At 43.2% G+C, this 22,710-nt stretch overlaps 1 protein-coding gene across 2 annotated transcripts in view; it reads right to left on the bottom strand.

Annotated features, from left to right (window-relative positions):
* Positions 1–22,710, bottom strand: part of Bmper (BMP-binding endothelial regulator) — a 248,005-nt gene that overhangs the window by 177,333 nt on the left and 47,962 nt on the right. For both annotated transcript variants that reach the window (NM_001135799.1, XM_087560859.1), the window contains 3 exon segments: positions 5,818–5,900; positions 9,610–9,700; positions 13,468–13,550. In NM_001135799.1, the coding sequence (NP_001129271.1) occupies positions 5,818–5,900; positions 9,610–9,700; positions 13,468–13,550 (257 nt within the window).

Raw genomic sequence — 22,710 nt, 5'->3', positions numbered from 1 at the left:
ATGGATGATAGTTGATTGATAATTAGATGATAGATAAGGATAACAAGTGAATGATACACAGGTAGATAGATAAGAGAGAGAGAGGCAGACAGACAGAAAGATGGATAGATGGATAGATGGGCGGATAGATAGATAGATAGATAGATAGATAGATAGATAGATAGATAGATATAGATAGATAGATAGATAGATAGATAGACTGACAGATCTCGGGGAACCAAGAGAACCTCAAGCTCAAACCAAAGGAAGTTTATGCTTTAACAAATGTTCAACATGCTTCCGACTTAGGAAACAATCGTTGCTGTGTTTTAAAACTAACACAGTTCTTACAGCAAACACATCTTATAAGAAACATGCTCTAATATGGCCCAGACAAATGTATAGAACAGCTAGGGGAATGCAAGTCATCACTCCCCTGATTAGTATCGGGACTCTGGATGCGATCATTTGGCCTCTTATTTATAGAGTGTAAATGGAGCTGATATAGTTTAATGGGTGACGATAAAGCCCTGAGTTTCCTCAGTGAGTCATGATGATATTCACACCTAAAAATGTTGGCCTCTTGGCTTCTGGAATGGGTAGGAGTAAAGGGTTGCGGAGTCTTCTCCAGATATCATCAAAGGCGAGCATGTTCTCAGCTGTCTGGAATGCCATGCATACTGTCCTGACTGAACCAGGATATAAAGTCATATGCAAAGCATTTGTTTCATTAGCTAAGGCATCCATCTCAGTCAGATGAAGCGCCTTTCTGGTGGTCTGCCTCTGTCACCACATCACAAAAACACAGCTACACAGATTTGGAAAAAAATAAATGAAGAGTGTAAAGAGAGGGACCAGACTTCACATGCAAGCCGCACAGCAATGACAATGTTTTCCCGGAGAGAGAGCACTCCAAGCACCCATCAGCCAGAGAATGTATGAGGAATACCACCCACTCGCCCAACTCCAGAGCGAACAGTAAGCAGAGGGTAATGGGACAGTGAACTGCAGTGAATATCTCAGGTAGGGTGGGTTGGCCAGTCTGAAAGAAATGGCTTGCCACAGGATGGAAGAAGAAAACATTGTTCTGTTTATACACTACCTGAAACAGACCAGACGGTGGAGGGAAGAAGGCGCACACGATGGAGTGCGTGGTGGCAAGCATTGAGGACCGGAAGACGAGTATGCACAGGATGCAATGCCATCTGGCATAGCTAACACAGAGAGCAAGAAAATAAAACAGTAGCTGGGATACTCTGGGCCGTGTGTGTGTGTGTGTGTGTGTGTGTGTGTGTGTGTGTGTGTGTGTAAGAGAAGGAGAGAGACAGAGACAGGGATAGACAGAAGCAAAAAGATAGAGTGGGGCAAGGGGATAGAAGGAAGACAGATATGCTGGCAAGTTAGAGCCATAGCATATATGGTGGTTTGCATATGCTTGGCCCAGGGAGTGGCACTATTAGAAGGTGTGGCCTTGTGGGAGGAAGTGTGTCACTGTGGGGGTGGGCTTGGAGACCCTCCTCCTAGCTGCCTGAGAATGCCCAGTTTGTTCCTGGCTTCCTTCGGTTGAAGATGTAGAACTCTCAGCTCCTCCTGCACCACGCCTGCCAGGATGCTGCCATGCTCCCGCCTTGACGAAATGGACTGAACCTCTGAACCTGTAAGCCAGCCCCAATTAAATGCTGTCATTTATAAGACCTGCCTTAGTCATGGTGTCTGCTGACAGCAGTAAAACCCAAACTAAGACAGTGTCTCAGGAATATAAATAGGGAAATGCTGGACTTTATGAGTAACACTGGGTGCACAGAAAAGTGGACTAATGCAGTTATGACCAACTCGGAAAGTTCAAACATTCTCCAAAGGAACAAGGAGAAGCCTGGGCAAGGAAGCAGAGACATGAAAGAGTATGAAGGGTGGGGGCAGTGAGTGTTCTAAATGTGCATATGTACAAGGATGTACAGACCCATGTGTACACACATATGCAGAGACATAAGTGCACACTGATGAGCATAAGGATCACCCATAAGCAAACATATCTGTTGTCGATAACTCTGGACGCCTTGCTATCCTCATCTGCTCAGACTTGTCACCTGAGTTCACAATCAGTCACCTAACATCACTATCTATGTTTCTTCCTCTTCCTCTTCAGGGAACTTGGCCATCTGAGTGGCAGCTGGAAATGCCTGCCAATCAATACTATACCAGAGACAGTTCTCAGTTAAGACCGATGGGGGCTGACATAGGCACATTTCAGGCCCCTCCCCCCAGGGAGAAAGATTCCGAAGCATGAAATTTATACAGGCTTCAGGAGGTTCCTCGGCAAGACTAAGATCTACCAACAGTGGCAGTTCACTGAGGTCTTGGTTCATTTAGTGTTCCTGTAACAAAATGTTGCACAGGTTGGGTCATTTATCAAGAACAGAAACTTAGTTCTGTTGAACAGAAATTTGGCAGCTTTCAGAAGGAGGCACCCAACGTGGCTGGTGAGAGGTGTTCTCTGCTCCCAAGATAGTGCCTGCAAATGCATTCCCGGAGAGGAGAAGAACATTATGCGCTCACACAGCACCAGAGTGGGAAGTTGTCAAGAGAAGTCAGACTCCTCCCTCCTGACCACTTATAAATCTACCCATAAGATCAGATCAGATCCCTCATCATCTAACAGATTCCTCAAGGACCCACTTAACACTACCACAGTGAAGATTAATTTTAAACACATATTCAGGGAGTGTGGCATTGTTCAGGTCCTAGTAATTGACAGTGTTCCCTCAACCGGCTCTCACCATTCCTTACCCCATCCCCCACATAAATTCATAAACTACCGGCATTAAGTTGTTTGTCCCTGCATTAAGTGGTCTGTTTCTAAGGAAATCCAAATTTAGATATGTAAACGTGTTTGCATATTAGCATATAAATGTCATACTTCTATACATTTGCATAGCTATTTGTATGCATGTCTGTATGTATACATAAACAGGCAGACTAATAAATATAGATTATGTGCACACAAATATGTATTTACATAAATACAGTTGTCCCTCCACATCCATGGGTAACACACTGTGGATCCAACCACCCACAGATCTAAGGGTGTTTGGGAAACTGTCTATGCTGACCATATCAAATGTTTTTGTCATTATTCCCCAATTAAAAGAGTTTAATATTTAAACTATAAGAATACAGTACAGTAAAATTTTACATATCATTTATATGGTTTTAGGTCTTCTAAGTAATCTAATGATTATCTCAAGGATGTGATGTTATATGTGATTGCCATGCAATTTCACAAACTTGCATAAAGAACTTAAATATCCAATTTGTATATTTATAGGAGATCTGACCCAATCTCTAGCAGATCCTGAGAGAAAAGCAATACGAAGTACACGCTTACATAACTTTCTTTGCAGCATTCCTTTTTGTTAAAATGCACGATCCTTCTCTGTAAGGGAAGTCCACAGACTAAGGCTCTAAACGCCCCTCCATGAACCACCCCATCCCCACCTTCCACCTCCTACCCAACACACCCTACCCCTAGAAACTCTCCAGTCGACTGCGCAGTCTCTCACTGGTGCTGGTTAAAACCTTCCGTTTCCACTCTCTCATTCAGTAAAAGGTCACCTCACACCTTTGTACATCTGACACATCGAAATCCCCAAACCAGACAACCTTGGCAAGCCCCAGACAGAGTCAGATCACAGATTTTGAATATCACAGCTCTAAGCCAACAATCCCATGGTCACCTCACTCAAGACAGGGCCATCAGCGGCCCAGATATCACTTTGGTTTTGCTTTTAAGTAAACTATATGAAAAGATAGCAAAGGAGAGAATATTTTAAAGCGAAGTCATTTTAATAATGAAATTATTGCGAGAACTGAAGTTCATTCCTTAAACTTCTATAGTCATGAAAAAGAAAAAGTGCTCTGAGCATTCCCCATGTCCTAGTCCTCAAGTGTAAGGCCATCCTCTCTCCCATGTGTTCTAACTGTCTAAAGACCAGAAATGAGGACCAGAAACAAAACCAGTAGTTACCCTTTACATCATGAGGACAGTAACAAGGAGAACAAGGAAAAAAATCAATCAATCAAACAAACAAATCCAGGACTATGGGTGCTTAGGAAACTAGACTAAAGCCAAGAAGGGATACAGATACAGACTACAGGGTTGGAGAGAAGCGTCTAAGCGAGAAAGGTTGAACAGAGATCTTTAGATTTTTTATTTTTCTCAACTGGAAATTAAACCAGAACTTCCAGGGGCCTCAATTCGGCCTCGAGTGTGTTTCAATCCCCACACACTGAATTTAAAAACACACAGAGACACACATGCCTCCGTCTGTAACCCCTACACACGTGAGCTCCTTTCCAGACCCAGTTCTGGAAACTTCTGACATCACTGGTAAAATGACAGGGATCTGTCATCCTCCTTGGCACCTGCCAAGTTTCTTCTCCATGGAGGGCCAGCTGTCTGACTGTGGCACGCCTTTTGCAGAAAGACAATTTGTTATGCACATATTTACAATCTCCTACCGAAATTTGCCTTGTTTTTTTTTCTCAAACTACTTCCAAAAGATTGTTATTGAAAAAAAATATTACACATTCCAACATGGAAGAAAAGAAACTAGAAATGGGTAATTTTTAATGAAAAGTAGAAATCACGGAACTAGTTATCAATAATAAGGCAGAAAACAGAAGTGTTTGTGGAAATGTGCACGCTTATACTTGTTTTGATTAGTGTGTTTGCAATTTTATATATATCCTGTGTTGTTTTATATCTAGATATATGTGTGTATATCTCTCTTCTTCCCTAGCTCCCTCCTTCTCTTCCTTCCTTTCTTCCCCATTCATACAAACACCATCTCGAGAACCCAGTCGTGTTTACTGTCATCTGGACATGAGGCTGGATGAGTATTGCCCCAGGAGGAAACTACTAGGAAAGACTTAGGAAGAGCAGTGAGTCCCAGGGCTTCACAAGCCCATGCTTGGTAAGCGTAGGATGCTAGAGTTCCTTGCGTATTCCTTTTTAATATCCTACGATGCATCTGCATCACAAGTGACCTGGGAAGCATGTGCTCTTTATTCCTCAGCGTGTGCTATACTAACTCCCACTGTAGATAGCACGGCGCAACTGGGTGCAACTGCCTGACACGGGTCTCCCCATTTGGTAATCACCACTGGTTTGACTTCTGATTTAAAATGCATTCATTTTAAAACTCCCTGTAAAATCGTATGTAAAATCATCTCATTCTTAAGCACGGTGGAAAGATCGGTCTATGGGAGTTTCATTAATCTCTACTCTGCCCAAATCTGTTATTTATAGGTAATTTCCACCTGCCACGTCCTCACAACCATAGGTGACCAGCCCTCACCCCACCCCATAGAGCACACTGTGACTGTTCGAATCTTCTGCTCTCCCTGGGCTGCACAACAGGAAGTCCCTCTGCTCCATGAAACAGAAGACTGAGGGTCTTCCCCAAAATGGGGGTGGAAGAAGAACTCCACTTGAGGGGACAATGAGTCTTAATGAAAAGCCAGTTTGCTCTCCAGAGGACACAGGGCAAGGTCTGCCGGCAATGATGGTTACTCAGTTGTGGACCTATGGGTCAAGACCAGGGTTCTATTGAACACTCTGGAAGGAAGGCCCACAAACTGGTTCATAGCACAGAACCTCAACCCAGGAGGCCAACATCACCAAAGCTGTGACGCTTGCCTCACATGGAGTGGGTTTTCCCTTGACTCTGCATCTTAAGCACCTAATGAGGCGAGAGTGGGGAAGATGAGGTCCCTCTCAGTGAATGCTAGAAGCAGCTAACCCTAAGGATCTCCTACCAATGCCCTCTCAGTACTTACAACACAGGAGCACTTGATACATTTGTTTGCTTCTGGCTGAAATTCTTCTCCTTCCCGGTACTGCACACCTTCAAACACACAGCCTGCAAAACAGAGTTTGGAATTAGGACAGCAGACTTCGTTCAGTTTGGCAAGGTCCTTCTGCCCTATGATTCCCATTGTCCACCTGTACCCTCCACCTCTTCCCCAGCATAAATCGTCTTTGATTACAATATTATGCAGAATTAAATAGGGAAAATGGTACGGTGCAGATGATTGGCGTGTTGGCGCAGGTCCAGAAGCCCTGCAGATGATAGAGAACAAATGTCGGTGGAACTTGAGTCAGCCCATGGACCGCAGATGTGCGATGGTGAGTCACGGTGAGATCTGGAGCTGCAGTGGGATGGTGCTGACCACAGCCAGGGGGACCAACTCCAGAGAGGTCAGAAGAGGTCAAAAGAGAGCAAAGCGAGGCCAAGGGAGGGAAGGTTAAGATGAGAAAGAGCAGATGCCTCTGTGGGCGGCCACTTGAGTACCAGGAATTACACAGTCTGGTCATGGCCCAGCATGCCCTTGCTTCCCACATCACCTTCCAGTCCTGCAGGAAAGGAGATCTGTCCCTTGTCCCACAGATGATAAAGATACAGCAGGTGCATGAATTGGAACATGAACTCGGTTCTGACACATCTGATGCCCTATACAGAGGGTCGTGCACAAAGGCAATAATGGACAGGAAGAAGGCAGGATGTGTCCTATGGTTCTCTCTCTCTCTCTCTCTTCTCTTCTCTTCTCTCTCTCTCTCTCTCTCTCTCTCTCTCTCTCTCTCTCTCTCTCTCTCCCTCCCTCTCTCTTCCTCCCTCTCTCTTCCTCCCTCCCTCCCTCCCTTCCCCACCTCGAGGTGTGTGTGTGTGTGTGTGTGTGTGTGTGTGTGTGTGTGTGTGTGTGTGGCCCCTGCCAGGTTTATCACATAAAAGTCCTCACCTCTGGGAGGTGTTTCCTATTCAAAAAGTGTTCAGGGAAGTACATAATACTCAGTGCACAGACTGGCAAGCAACTGTGTCAGTGAATGGCAAAAACCACTTCCTTCAAGACTGTCCTCACAAAGCCAGGATAACTGAGGTCACATCCCACACAGTAGACAACGATGGAAATACGGGCAGGCTTTTGTGAAGAACAGTGGCATTCAAGACAACGTCAGAAGAAATCATCAGAGGCTAAAAGCAACAAGTTCCTGAGGAAGAAGAATGAGCCTGGCCCTTGCTGATTGGCTCCTGGCCCTATCAATCTTCAAGTAACTGTGACAAGTGCTGAATCCAAAATACAGTAGCCAAGTAAAGAAATTCAAATGGCGGCCCAGGCGCAAGATCTTTTTATAGCTCTAGGCATAGCTAGCAGTCCGCTCTTTCCTTGCTGTTCAGATGATGTTGAAAGTCTTGGTACCACGGTCTTCCCAGTTGCTGTCTCTCAGCACTGTTCACAATCACAGATGCTTAATCGTCCATTTCCAAAGGCCACTTCCAACAAAGTGTCTTCCGTCTTTCCCCATGTTTGCACCTCTGACTGTCACACAGCTTGCCACAACAATCTAGACTTGACAACTTCAACAACAGAACTTAAAGTGAAAACTCTACTTCCGTCACGCCCACCATCCTTGAGCAATGCGCAGACTACAACGACCAAGGAGCAGACACCCAAGAATGCCCTGAAATTCATTTCAGGAGGAAACTGCTCACATGTTTGCCATTATACAGAATGCCAGTGTGATCAATGGCAGATGCCAGGCCTTCTGAATTACCAGGGTAAATACCCTAAGGCTCTCCCTGACTACCCCTATCTAGAACCGACTGAGGCTTCACTTCAAGACAAAAGAGGAGACATTCTGGAGAAGGCTCCTCCTAAATCTTCCAATTTGCATCCCAGCATGGCTGTTGGAGGTCAGGGGAGGGAGCAGAGGTGAGAACCGATCTCATTCCCGAGGCTCACAGCCTGTCCAGTTAGGGCTGGTGCATGGCACTGGCACACTCATATTTAAATATTTACCTTCCAGAACCTAAATAGAACACTTCTCCTGGTATTGATGGAGTAGGTAGTATAATCTGATGGCTAAGAATGAGAAGAAAACTAATTCCACCTCCATCTACTATGCTTGGTCACTATGGGCCTTGGTAAGACACAGTCACTGGGTCTGATTTCCTATTGTCCTACAGACAACGCTTTGCGCATCCTTGGATGGTTCTAAGGACTTAACCCTGCAATATGTGCAAGGGTAGAGTCTAGTTTTTTCCTTCCTGGGAGATTAACCAGAAAAGCCCAGTGACAGAAGCAAGCCCCATGGACCACATGCCTATGCTTCAAAGGCAGCCTAACACAGGACTATTTCCCAAGTGACAGGACATCAGATACAGTAAAAAGTGTAAAAAGCTTCAAGGATTCCTTTATATTACCCTCATACTACGTTGCTCCTTAAGAGCTTCTGTGGCTAAGAGGGACCCAGAATTGATTTCTGCATTGATACATCAACCATCTACTAAAAAGAACTGAAAAATACTTTAGGAGTTATTGTAAGGTTTAAATCTAAATGATAAAAAAATAAGCTGTTCTATTATCAATCTCGAACTTGACTACATATAGAAATCACTTGGGCCTAACCACTAGCCTACCCCCACCACTGTCCTGAAAGATTCAAATAAAATTTGCCTAGGCATTAACATTTAGTTTTCCACATCCAGTCTGAAGAACTGACAACCTGATTTAATAGAACTCCTGTAGGTATCCAAGGACATGCTGCCACAGTTCAAGTCATCTAGCATACTGAGAAGGAAAAGTACCCAAAAAACTGCAGATCAATTCAAAGCAGTTAGCTTATGGAATTGCTTCGCTTCTAACCAGTATTTTTTCACCAATGTAGACTGAGGAAATATGAGTTTTACAGAAACTTCAGAGTGAAAGAAAGCTGAATTAAGACCTCTCAGGTCACGAAAAAAAAAAAACTAGCAGCAGGGGAAACTGTCTGTGGGTTTCAATGGGACTGACATGTGGAGGAAGGACCCTCTCTGCAGAACATCCCACAAGGGGGCTTCTGAGTAGCCAGCCCTTTGCCTGCTACCTCACAAAGTAAAGAACAGTAGTTGTGAGTAGCATCACCAGTGAGGAAAAGGTTTAGAGAAAACACAAAACACCTGTCTGAGACTATCAGCCGCAGGCTTAAAAGATCAGGAAAAACATCTCTCACCTCAAAATCCCCAGGCTCTCCTGAGAGAGCAAGTGAAGACACAGGAACCCTCCCACCACCAGAAAAGGCTTCCTCTACTATTGGCTCGGCAGAAGGATAGCAGGCCCAGCTTGTTAAACCACACTGAAAACTGAAACCAACAAAACTCCAAACTACAGTCATGTGGGACCCAGTTCTCCACTTTCAAAAAACATCTGGCCACCTCATCATCACGACACACTCTGGCTGAGGAGGTATTGCTATGGGAAGAAGTTGAAAAAAAATGCTGATTGCAAGGAAAGCCATAGTCCTTCCTTCCAAAATAAGCATTACCTGTGGCCTAGAGTGGAAAGCAGACCTCTGAGCTTATAGATTCCATAAGCCAAGACCTACAGCACATAGTTCCTTTCATACTGGGCACACAAGAGCCCATCAGCTATTGCTACTCAAAGAAGCTTCCTCTCCAAGCTCATTACATGTGCAGATGTAAAGTCCAGCCTGGATAGGGGAGGGAAATGATGTATTCTTGATAAAAACACGGCAATGACAACAGCACTGTGCTTCACCAGGAACCTAATCGGCTTCCCTTTCTTGAGCATTACCTGGACAGGTAGGGCAGCAGGCTCCTGGATGCTCTGCGGGATTTTTACAATGAACAACACAACGCACCTCAGACTCTGTGACCACGCCCTCCTGGAAAACAGAACGTCACAAGTAAGTCAGCCCAGAATTATCACTTGAGTTACTTCTTTAGGGAAACAGTCAAGAAATTAGACAAATCCAAACCCCCCCCCAAAAATGCAAGGTTGTTGGGCCTGGAAGGGAATATGCAAATGAGAAAAGATCCAGCTCACCAGAGGGAATGCTTCGGACCTGATTTACATGTTATTTGTCCCATCATGGCTTTGGTCCTGTGTTTTTTTTTTTTCCTTTAAATCTGTTTCAAAAGATCTCCTCGCGGACTGTGAGCATCTCACAGTCCTGGCTGGGTGTTCATAACTGTTTTAAGTTGTCCCTAATGGCTGGGTTTTCCAACATGGCTACTACACCCTTAGCCACTAACTACAGACACACAGGAGGATCAGAACTCCTCCACTTGTGTCCAGAAAAATCCTTCCCATCTTCTAGGGAAACAGTCGCCAGTTCTACAGTCTGACAAGTGCCACTGGGACTCGAGTAGAACCTGGGACTCAGTTCCCTCCATTGGTAAATGAAAAGACCGGAGAAGATTATTTCTAACTTCATATTTGAGTATGTCAAAACAGATTAGTGTAGGTTCAAATGATGAAATCAGGAGAGTCAACAGCAAACTGATCTTGGTATCTCAATGACATTTGAAGTTGGGGTTTTAGTCATTCATTTCTTTCTTTGAAATGGGAATCACAGATATCCCAAGCTGGTCTTGAACTGACAGACCCTCCTGCCCCCGCCCCCTGAGTGCTGGGGTCATTAGTGGGCACCACCAGGACAAGTTTCAAGGGAAACATCTTTTGAAATTGTCGAGTCCCTACTATAGTCTCCACCCACTTTTTCTAAATGAATTCGTATTCTCATCAGTTTGATTTCAATTTGGATCTAGAGTAACATAGACTGAAGGTAGGTATTATGATCTCATAACAAAGTTATTTTCTTTCTTGTGTGTGCCCCACATACACACGGGAAGTTGTATTCTAAATGTTTTCGTATCTTGCCTGGCTTGAGGGTGCCACTACTAGAATTTATTATAGCATTCCTCACATTTGGGGGAAAGAATCCTCAAATGCCAGCAATGCTCATTTTAAAATGTTTTCTTTAGCCCTATAGCTGAAGCAATGCTGTGAGGCAGGCTCAATTCTCCTTCCGTATTGGCAACCCAAATGGTAATTGCCTCAGGGGAATTCTCAACAGGAATTTCTCATTGTGATCTCCAGATTTTTCTCTCCTAGTTAAGAAATCAGAAGTGGGTAAAAATGTAGAATTTTCATCATTAGAACTCCCTTGGCACAGACTGTAAGAAAATACGTAGAATTCGACGCAAATGGAAACAGACCAGATTATCAGACTTGTTGTCACCCGTCTGGAACCTAGCTGAACCTACCGCATGCCAGAGTCTGCTAGAAGTTATATTAATGAGTCTCTCTCTTCTCTTCTCTTCTCTTCTCTTCTCTTCTCTTCTCTTCTCTTCTCTTCTCTTCTCCTCTCCTCTCCTCCTCCTCCTCCTCCTCCTCCTCCTCCTCTCTCTCTCCTCTCTCTCTCTCTCTCTCTCTCTCTCTCTCTCTCTCTCTCTCTCTCTCTCTCTCTCTCTCTCTTCCACATCTCTAATAGCTCCATTCCCTGTACACAGAGGTGTCAAGAGTGCACCGGCTCCTCTGTCACTGACTTTGTGGCCCAGAGAGAGACTATCATTGTGCTTACTTCATAGCAACAGGAAGTACCTAGGAAACAGGAAAGACCCTTGCATGCATCCTTCTAGACCTTATTCCCTGAGGAAGGAAGAGGGAGGCAGGAGCACAAAGAGAACCACTGTGAGTGCATCCAAGAGGCTTGCTTTCCCACTTGTTGAATGAAAGGTGTGAAAGGCGAGGCTCGTCTTTGGTGGGGAGCACGCCCTCCCTGATCCTCTGCAGCACTCCTCACTGGAGCATCTCCTCACCTGTGATACTGACGTGCTCCACCATCCTCCCTGGGTGTCACTGGTAGACAGTAGAGTGCATGCTTCGTGAAAGGAAACACCCCTGCTTAGAGGTTCCTGTTTAATGGAAAGGCTATCTCCGCCCATTCAAGGCAGCAACATCAGCTCTGTAAGACCTCAGGACTGCTGTGCAGTGTTACTCGGGACTCCTCAGTGTGCATCATTGACTTGTTCCACAAACATTGTACCCGAGACTTCTAAATTAGCCCCTGCCAGGACTGGAAATGTCACTGACTAAGGAGCAGGATGGAACTGAAGATTTTGGCAGGAGTGTAGACTCTGACATTGTAATTAAACCTCATTGCTCCTGTCTGTACCTTGAGTCTGATGAAGTCTACCATCAAAAGGAAACTCGGCGTTGGTCGATTCAATTTATAATTTATTTCACACACAGCTTGCTACACAGAGCAGCCAAAAATGAAATAAATAACTGGAAACCTAATGACTGAGAATGCCTATTGTGTAATAAAACCTACAGCACAATAAAACCACACATGACTTCATAAAATGTAGAGTTCAGAAGCAAAATGTCAACATCTCCGACATTCGTCTCCAATAAGATCTGAGACAAACATCCAGTATTATACCTACCTGTCAGTCTCCTCTGACTGCAAACACAGATACCAAGAGGGTGAAATGGGGTTTGGAATAAAATCACTTAACAGCAAGTGTTCCACACAAATATGATTTTGAAGTTATTTAAAATTAGATAAACAGCACACTTTTGAGCAGAAGAAATATGAATTTATTCAGGGAAAGTGAGGAGGAACTCCAGAGTGTACGAAAATATTCTACCATTTTTAACCCTATTTTTTAACTTGCGGCCATATGTGTGCATGACATACCGTGTGTGAGGACATGAGTGCTATGTTTAAATGTGGAGGCTAGAGGACAATCTGGAGTGTGTGCTCCCCTTCTGCCTCACTGAAGGTTCTGAGGATTGAACTCAGGTCACGAGACTTGCAAGAGCACAAACCCATTTCCCTCTGAGCTACTTCACCAGCCACTCGCTGTTATTTCTTGATTCAGTATTTCTATATAATAAGGAAAGAACTTTGGCTGTTCATTTTCTCTTTGGTGCATCTGACAGGGCTTAGCACCATGGGATTAGAGCCATGTGGAGCAACTGCTCCTTTGGGAATTAAACAACAGTCAACAACAGCGGACTCCATAGTTGCTGAACCTGTGGTTCTTACAGCTTGGCTCCCGCTCAACATCTTTTTGAGTCAAGGAAGGAAAACGCATCTCATCTAAGGGTAGCTCTTTTCTGCTCACATTACAGTGGTTCTCAACCCGCAGGTCACAACCCAAACGACTGTTTCACAGGGGTTGCCTCAGATCATCAGAAAGCACAGATGCTTACAATAGGATTCATAACCATTGCAAAATTAGTTAGGAAAATAATTTTATGGTTGGGGGTCAGCACGACGTGAGAAACTATATTAAAGATTCACAGCATTAGGAAAGCTAAGAACCACTGTGCTAACAAAGATTACTGTTTTGCTCCAAGACGATTTCACAGGAAGACATGAGCTCCCTGAGGACAGAGACACCTTCCAGGCGTTTTCCCAGCTTCACTGTAGCTGACGATGGTGGACAATTCCACTGAGTATTTCTACAAACACATCCTGTCCAATACCTACCCTGCACCTGTCCTCCTTCTGGCTAATGTCACAACAGATACATACAAGGATAGAGTTGTTCCCCCTTCCGTCTTCCCAGTCTCTTAGGAGACTCACTCGCTATTGACTGAAAGTAGCCAAGGAAGAGGAAAATAGTTCGGTTTTACCTGGCACTGTCTAAGGGCACAAGGCTCAGCTGGGCTTTGCCACTTGAAGGAGCTGTTGTAGGTTCTTCCTTCATGAGTACAACCTAGACAGGAAGAGAAAAATCCAAGAATGAGTGTGGCTCCTCTGTCTTTCAAGTAGAGGTTAAATATGTCACGGAAGCCAAGGCTACACCCATGGCAATATTTCCCACAGTACGTGTATCTGCTAGCCAGCACAATCACATGAAATTTTTCACAACTGACTCTATTAACCTGGCAGATTATATTTTCAGATAGAAAACTATATTCAACTCTCTTGGCCAAAATATACAAAACATCACTTTTATTTATGTTTAATCAAATAGGAGAATGCCGTATCTAAAACCAAGGCAGTGAAAGAGGATTTGATGTGAGAGTCTAAGAGTTCAGAGTTACCGAATGTCAAGAGAGAAGTATGAAACATGGCAGCAAGGAAAAGTGCTAATTAAAATACAGAGATTAATTACAAAATTCTAGTAACTATGACTTTCACTAGAACAAACTTGCCAAAGCTTACTTCCCAACTCAATCAAAGGGCTATGCCTTTCTAGGCCACTTTTGCTTTTTTCTCAGGTAATAACTGCAAACAAATCTGAAATCACTAATGTCGGCATTATTACGTGTTGAGACAATAGGCAAACTCAGTTCATACTAATTCACTGGCAAAAACAGAAGTTAAAGGTTACAGATCCTCACAACAGGGACAAACAGTTTGGCTTAAGGCCCTGGGGAAAAAGCCAAAGAAGTAACTAACGCATATAATTCATTCAGTCTGGATTCAGGGTTTACCATCCCGTGTGCTATGGCCAATACTTCCTGGTGAGATGCACCCAGGGACACCTGCTGTCACTGTTGCCTTAGGAGGTCACCAGACAGCCAGCTTTACCACGATAATTGAACAGAGCACACGGAACATGAGACGGCCATTACAGAGTAAAGCGGCTGCCCAACTCTTGCAGAGGTTGACTCCAACACAGCCTAGACAACCCAACCACACCAGCTGATCTGGTTCAAGACAGAGAGGACTCACCTCCTCTCAAGAGTCCTTTCAGATAGCACGCGGCAAAGTGTTCCTAATTCATGGTAACAGAATAATAAAGGGCTTGTGGAATTTCCAACAGATGTTTTCATAAACTCGGAATCCAGATCTGGATTTCCAAGGCATTGTGAATGACTGAGAACACTCAGTAATTCCTTGCTCTCCGGTGCCTACACATCAAATGACTCGAACGCACAGCTGATTGGAAACATATCTGGGGAACGCTTTCACTATATATTTTTTAATTTCCTTTGCATGAAGCGTTACGGAGATAAAGTGTCCAGCCACAGGAACCTTTAGTGCATTACAAATACTTATGCCAAACCAGGGATGAATACAGTAAATTTTCAACAATGAAAAGTAATATAAAATGATTTGGGCTAGCATAAATCTAACTGAGCAAATGCATTCGTGAGCGACGTGCCATGTGCCTGTCTGCTCTACTAATACAAGCTTGTTTGGATAATAAATAACTTGTTCCAAGTGATCGAGGCAGGGAAATCAGAGAACCAAATCCCATTCATGCTAAATCTAAGCAAATACAAAATGCCTGCCAAGTCGGCCAATCCAGTGGAGTCTCTGGGTGTGCTATATATTTTCATCAACTAGATCAAAAATGTAAAGACGGGGCGATTGTTTGCTACCAATAGGACAAGCGGTGATCTTGGCTTCTTACATGGAGGGATGAGACTTGGTAGAAAGGTCTCACTGGCTTGGGAGGAGGTGCAGGCTAGGCAACCCCCTAGCAGTGCCAGGCCATGTGCAGAGAGCTCCCAGGAGGAACACAGGACTGTACAGAATCTTCTACTCTGAACAGGACGGAGGCATCAGAACAAGCTGTCCACAGTACAGGGAACACACAGTGTCCTTGGCTTCCGGTAACTCTATGGGGAGAGTGGTTTCTCCACTGCTTTTGGATATGCAAAGAAAATCTGGGCAATAACATTAGAAAAATCAGACCAAAGGCAGATTGTTAAGTCCATTGCTTAACTTCCCTGTTAACATGTCCGTCCGCAGTGCCTGAGTCCGCACAATAGATTCCTCTGCATGATGGATGAAGGTGAATGGTGGAGCAGGCTCAAAAACCATCTGTGACACTCTCTGTAGCAAATGTATTCCATCCCTTCTCCTTCTCCACACGCTCTCACTAACCTAGCTGGCTACAGAGACTTTCCACACCAGCGTTAGCGATACCATTTCACAGGCAAGAGGTTCTTGGGAATATAATTATTAAACTCGAGATATCCCCACTGCCCAGTTCTTAGACAAATGTGTTTTCTTAGAGCAAGATATCAACGAGCAATGAGCTATGTGAAAACTTTAAGAGAACCTTAATATTACTTAGGAGTAATCTCCTCTTGAAAAAGTTTTGTAATGAATTCTATCTGCCACACAATTTGTGCCGATCAAAGAATAGTCAGACATTCTCTTGCCTACCACCAAGTTTAAAGTGAGCCAAATTATACTGTCTCTTACTGGACAGAAAAGAAAGGCTGTGAAAACTTCTAACCATGTTTCCAGGAGGGGCTTCTCTATTACCTTTAGTGAAAGAACACACTTTATTCTGTTTTGTCTCCAATTCAGACTAGCGCTTTTATAAAATACAGGAACAATGACTTGTTAGAAAAAATGCATTTAAAACATTACACGATGTATGAGCTTGCCTTTTAAATTATTACCTGCAAAAGGCATAAAACCCCTCAAGCTATAGTCAACGTTTCTAATTGTTGACTCTACGGTATTGTAGACCAGCATTGTTGTCTATGGGCCACTGGGGGTCTTCGGGGCCCATTCTGGGTGTTCCTGGAAAAATCTGTCCTGAGTGTCGGGAGCAAACAAAATAAATAATACAATTTGCTAAGGTTCTGATAGGTAGAGCTAGAGGCAAGATTAGAGATAACGCAGCTTACAAGTGAAAAAATATATATAGAAACTCTACAGTGTCTGCTCCAAATTACAGGGAGGTAAGGGTGAAACGAACTAGAAACCATACTCCAGGTGAAACCCACATTCTCTACATTCAAGTATAAGCCTCTTCTAATATTCTGCATTGAGCCTAAGTATCCAGGAAGCTAATTATCCAGGAAAAGAAAGAAGTAAGTGTCCTTCTTATAAAATCAAGTGATAATTGATGCAGCTGCTAAACGAAAGGGAGAAGGGGGTTAAAGAACATGGGAAGTAAGCAGAACTCAGGAAAGTGGGGTTTCTCCTTCTTCGAGTGTCTTTATAGGGATTTTCTAGGAGGAAGTTTGTAAGTATCCATTAGTTTCCTGCAGACAGTGGACAGTTTTTGAGAAACCACAAGCTTTTGAATAAGACCATCAGGACTGCAGGAGGTGTAATCAATTCTTTTCTGATAAAAAAAAAAAATCCCTGCAATACACTTAAGCCAGCTGTTCTTCCTCCTCCCCGCCCCTGTCCAGGGAAGTTCTGGCAGCATTAGGAGACACTTCTGATTGTCACGTTGGGGACGGAGAGGGGCTGCAGGTGTCTTGTAGACAGAAACCTCCCGAGGCAGCCTCCCACCCACAGGGCACAACATCGAATTAACCAAGACGAAGGTCAACCATACCAAGGTTGGGAAACCTCAATTGAAACCATCACACGAACAGCCTGTGTTCTTATGTCTAAAACAGTGTAAAATGAGCCCAGCTCAGCAGCTCCCAGCCTCTGGGTTGTGATCCCCAAAAAAACCACTGGAAAATAGAGATGTGTACATCACACAGCCTAACAATAGTTATGAAGTATCCATGAAAATAACGTTATGGCCGGCATCACTACAGCATGAGGAACTGCATTGAAGGGTCACAGCGTTAGGAAGGTTGAGAATCATTGACCTGAACATCTCACTCCCCCTCCACGTATATTCTTACTCTTGGAATACTAAACATTTTCAGAGTGAGGAAAAACTTCATAGTACTTTCCTTTTCTCTTGTAAGGAAGCTCTGCCTAGACATCCAGTCAACTCAGAGGACACATGGCGACGGGAACAGGAGGAATGTAAATTAATTGAAGCCACAGTGAAGCAATAAAACTCATTTTTCGCATTAGTTGCAACCTTTTTCCACAGCCGCCCTGTTCCGAGGGAGAGAGAATACCACACAGTTTCATTATCATTATTAAAATAACTGTTAAAAAAATCGCCAAGACTGTAAAAATGGCATGGGCCTTGTCAGGAGCCCTAGGAGCTGTTACTGGCTTCTCCATCATTGTCTAAAATCCTTACTTCTCACGTTGACAATGAGCAAAGAACCGGGCCTTACCCTTGCTGTTAATGTATCCCCTGGCACCTTACGTCCTAACCTGTCTCGGTCTTTCTCTCGTTCTTAGAACCCTGCAGAGGTTCCCAGAGTTCCCTTTCCCAATGAACCTCCCAGGCCTGACTACAAGTCCCTGTACCTCAGCCAAGGCTGCCCGACTTCCTTGCCCTTCTCTTGCAGATATCGCTGTGTTTTCCTTTTCTGGGGCCCCCATTCACTTTTATAACCTACTTACTTCCTCTCCTACCTGTTCCATGCCCCCAGTTACTTTTAAAAGCCTCTTTACTCCCTCTCATACCTGCTGGATGCCCACGGGTATCTTACAGCCCCTTCTCTCTGGCCTCCGCTCAGCTGCTGGATCCCCTGACCGACACTGCCCTGACAGGCTCTCTGGCTGTCTCCTGGCTTCGTCGACATCTGCCACTGTTCAAACTTTCAAGTCCAAGGCTTAACACTTGGTGAGCCACATTCAACCTGACTCAGGTTCCTCCACATATGGCCAGAAGATCTCATTCTGTCATTTGCACATGGCCTTCCTTCCCCAAATCTCCGCTGTTCCTTTGCCCACCCCAAAGGACACACGGATCATTCACTGGATCTAGGAAGCCATTCTCTCTGCATGCACAGTGTGTAATCGAGGGTCCTTCACAACACCGTGTATGTAGAAAGTACCCAATCGGTGCTCGATTTAGGTGGTATGAAACAGCAAGCGCCTATACACAGCTATTCCTAAAAACCATAGAAAACAGAAAACAGCAAAGGTGACATTCTTCAGACCTTCTATCTCCTGAGGCTCTCAGGCATATGGACCCAATTAAATTTACCTCCAGAAAAGCAAGTTTTTCCTGGATTAATGCAGATGACTTAATTTTCAACAGTGTGTCTTTTTTCCCCCAAAATCAACTTTGGTCTCGGAAATTTTTGTGTGCTCTTAGGTTATTTTATTATTGTTGTTGTTTGTTTACTTGACTTTGTTTATTAAGCTTTTGTCATATTTATTTAAATTAAGCCAGGCTTGGGGTCTCTGAAGTCACTTCTTCCTAGGTGGCAGGCTGAAGGAAAGAGTACAGACAGACCTGCCATTCTTCGCGGTTCCTGGTCTCCGACAAGACACCCCCACCCTTGGCCTTGGTCAATAAGCCCCAAATCACCCCAGTCCAATACAATTTTTTTTAATGAGCCACTTTTCAGAACTTCTCCAGAAACATCTGGAAGTATAGTCAGAGGAATAAACGTAAAGTCTAACTGGCCATTCGAGGGCTTAAATCGTGTCCTTAAGAGTTCATTTAGCTCAGGTTTTATTACTCTTCAAGGCTCTACCTGCATGAATCCTGCAGGCAATTTTGCTTATTTTTGTGGCTAATGGGAATTTTATGGCCAAACCATTTCCTTCATCCCAAGAGAAGTCAGACTCACAAACTGAGTTCCTAAAGAACGTTGTGGGCCCCCTCACAGAACATTCTTCATGGAACTTTCTGTTTTGTCTTCCCAACCAGGAATTTAATATATGACCTTAATTAAACAACAGACAATAGAATAAAGAATGGTAAATACCTGTTCTAAATGCCTTTCTGTTCGGCCACAAACCGTGCTAGGCTGGGGATCTTTTGACACAGGAAACAACAGATGCTAAGAACTCCGAGGACCAAATTCAAACACCAGTGGTTTGATTCACATGTTTTTGAAAGAGATAAATGTTTTACAATTTGGGGTGTATAATATCAGCCTAAGAAAATAATTTGTATTTGAGGACAGAAAAACATCAGCAGGCTCTTGGGATGAGTTACAGTGAATGTAGGCAAAAAGGTAAGAACAGAAATCTTTAGTTTCTCAAATTAATTTCAAAGAAATCAGTGAATACCACCTCTTTGATGAGTATAAGGAAGAAACAACTCCCCCCCACACACACACACCAAATGTGACTGATGTGCTTAAATTTTATATGAAGTGTTTTTATGGTTCATTAAATAAGCTGTTCTGGTCTCAATGAGAAAAAAAGTTGTTCATAAATAATCTAATACTACCTAGTATTATATTTTATTTATATTTTATAGTTTGTATTTTATTTTTAACTAATTAGTGGATTCATCAAAAGGTGTAAACACACAGGGAGGTATATATACATTGTGTAAACATAGTAAAATATCAAAACCAGGGCACACACAAGAATGCTGTCCACAAAGCACATTCACATTTCACCAATTTGTACATAGACATATGGTGTGTGTGTGTGTGTGTGTGTGTGTGTGTGTGTGTACACACACACATTTGTACATTTTTATAACCAATCAACTCACAAAACTGTGCTAACACCATGCACACCATTCAGCTTCTCGAGCTCTTAATTTACAGCCATAGTCACTCTGACTCTTGTATCCTGAATGACCGGTAACCAGTAGTCAACTACATCTATGATCTTATTATTCAGGAAGATTCTGTTAACGGCATCACAGTTTGTGTGTACATAGTATAAAATAAGCCTTTGAGACTGGATGTGTTCTTGGAAATTTTCTTCTGTCTCCATGCAAGTTATTGGCTCCAGAGATTGTCCCTCTTCATGGCCGCACAGAATTCCCTAACGTAGATATACCACTGACTGTACAAACATCCCCCAGGGAAGTATGTCTGAGCTGTTTTACTCATTTGTTTGCTTGCTCGATTGCATTTGAGTTTTTTCTTTTCTTTTTGTTTATAACAAATAAGACTGCTGTGCACATTGACTCAGGGAACAAATGCCAAGAATGACAAGTGCCCACTCAGTTTTGTGAGAAACTGTGATACTCACGATCAGCGTGACTAAACCATGTGGCACTTTTTTTCCAGCAGTAATATGGAATTTTCCACCTTTTAACCATCACTTGGCATTTGCATCTTTTAATTCATTTCTGTACATGAGTAACAATGTCTCAATGTGACTTAGATTTGCATTTTCCTGATAGGTAATAATGTTGACCTTCTCTTCATGTAATGAAATATCGCCTGTACTATCTCACAGCTTTCTCCCGTTTTCTAATTCTGATTTTTTTCCACCCCAGCATGTTCAGAAATTCTCCCAGAGAGCTCGTGTGCACTCTGTTGATGAGACCCTCGGCTCCTGGTTTCCTTTAGAGACTGTGCTTTTGATGTTAGGTCTCAAAACTTTTGAACAGTGCTAGGTCCCAGATATTTTTTCCTACAGGCTTTTTTCTATGTGTTTTTTCCTTCACAAAATTCTACTGATGGAATTTTCCCATGGTTTAGCACAGTACTTAGACTGTAATAAACATGGCTTTAATATTAAATTTTTCCTTACTATCCAAAAAGGCACCAAGATTCATTGCAGTAAATAAAATAAATATATATGCTTAATACTTTGCAAACTACTTGCTTGGCCTGTTTTTCACATTTCACATGAAAGGCTGTGATCAATTTTGACTTGATTTTTTTTGCATAATTTATAAGGTTTGGGTCTAGTATATAGCTGATTAGTTTAACTTATTACCTGGCGCTACCAAGTCACTCCACCACAAAAAGAATGAGAAGAATGGGTTTCTTCCATTTACTTTCTTTGTTTAAATATGGCTGGGTATGTTTTTGTGAGTACATCTCTAGATTCTGCCTAAGTGTTTCATCAATGACTAACACCAGTGTGTCTTGACCTTATATGAGCTCACAGTGCTATAGCTAATAGAAGTAGACTGATCTCTTCTACTTCTTTCTTCTTTTAACAATTGTTTCAGCTATTCTAAGTCCTCAGCATTTTCATGTAAATTTGGGGATAATCTCACACACTCACACACTCACACGCATTTGAATACTATTTTAGAAATTATTTACATGGGAATATTAGGCTTGTCCACACATCATCCAGAAGTCTCCCATAGTGAGCTAAGCTCACTTATGTTTGCCCAGCATCTCTCAATGTCAGGAAATATTTGTAAGAAACAAAAGATGAGGCCTGTAAAAATGCAGATTTCTGCAAAATTTGCTTTCTCTTGTCTGCTACCTCCTTGGCACGGGCTTTCATTCGGCAAGTGTATGCTGAACCTCACTGCCCAAATGACTTCAGAACTGTGTGAGCACCAGAGGAAGCTCACCTGATCAAATCTCAGAGCCCAACTGCAGAATCCTCTGGAAGGTTGTATGGCCCCTCTGACCCCATGTTAATTAGTCAGAAAGGCCTAAGTCTTGCCTTATTTAAAAGACAAGTAGGCAAGTGGGTTAAGAGAAAAAGCTACCCATTCTAGAAACCAGGCAAGATTGATGAAGACTTAAAGCTGTGGGCCAGAGCTATGGAAGAAACTGAGTATTATTTGGCAAGAAAAGTGGTTTTTGACTATTTGAGCACACATTCCTCAGGAGACAGAGAGAGCAATCTCCACATGCAGAGTCGCTGTGTGCAGAGAACAACTGATGTGGAAGGAGGCATTAGCAGCAGCTGAGCCAAGAGTCTCCAAGGATCCTGAGTCAGGGGATTATGGATTTTAGCTTGTCAACAATGGCTAACCTTCTGGCCCAGGCATTTGGGGTAAGGGGAACTGCCCATGTTTTCCCAATATCAGTTACTATTTGCTCTGCAAAATCTTCTATCTCTCTAATGATAGACCACAAATGCTCAACCGTTGCTCAGAGTACTGAATTGGTACCAGGAGACCCTGTTCTTTCTCTTGCATAGCAGATAAAACTAAGTAAGATTAGTGCTAGCCATATCTTTTCAGTTTTAACATTCTTGCCCTCCTTCACTTGGAGCTGTGGTGTAAAATTACATAATTTAGCCATGATACCACATACTCCAGGGGCTCCCAAGCCCGAGCTCACCAAATACCAGAACGTCTAGAGGTAATAAAGAGTGTGGATGGCTAATGGAAACCACTCAATGTTCATCAGTTGGTGAATGGAGAAACAAAATGTTGTTTTATGTACACAGTGGACTGTTGTAAAGACTGT

Source organism: Rattus norvegicus, chromosome 8 (assembly GCF_021556685.1).
Source record: "Rattus norvegicus strain SHRSP/BbbUtx chromosome 8, alternate assembly SHRSP_T2T, whole genome shotgun sequence".
Classification (NCBI taxonomy): domain Eukaryota; kingdom Metazoa; phylum Chordata; class Mammalia; order Rodentia; family Muridae; genus Rattus; species Rattus norvegicus.
The sequence above is the reverse complement of the archived record's forward strand: the minus strand, read 5'-3'. Positions and strand labels throughout refer to the sequence as shown.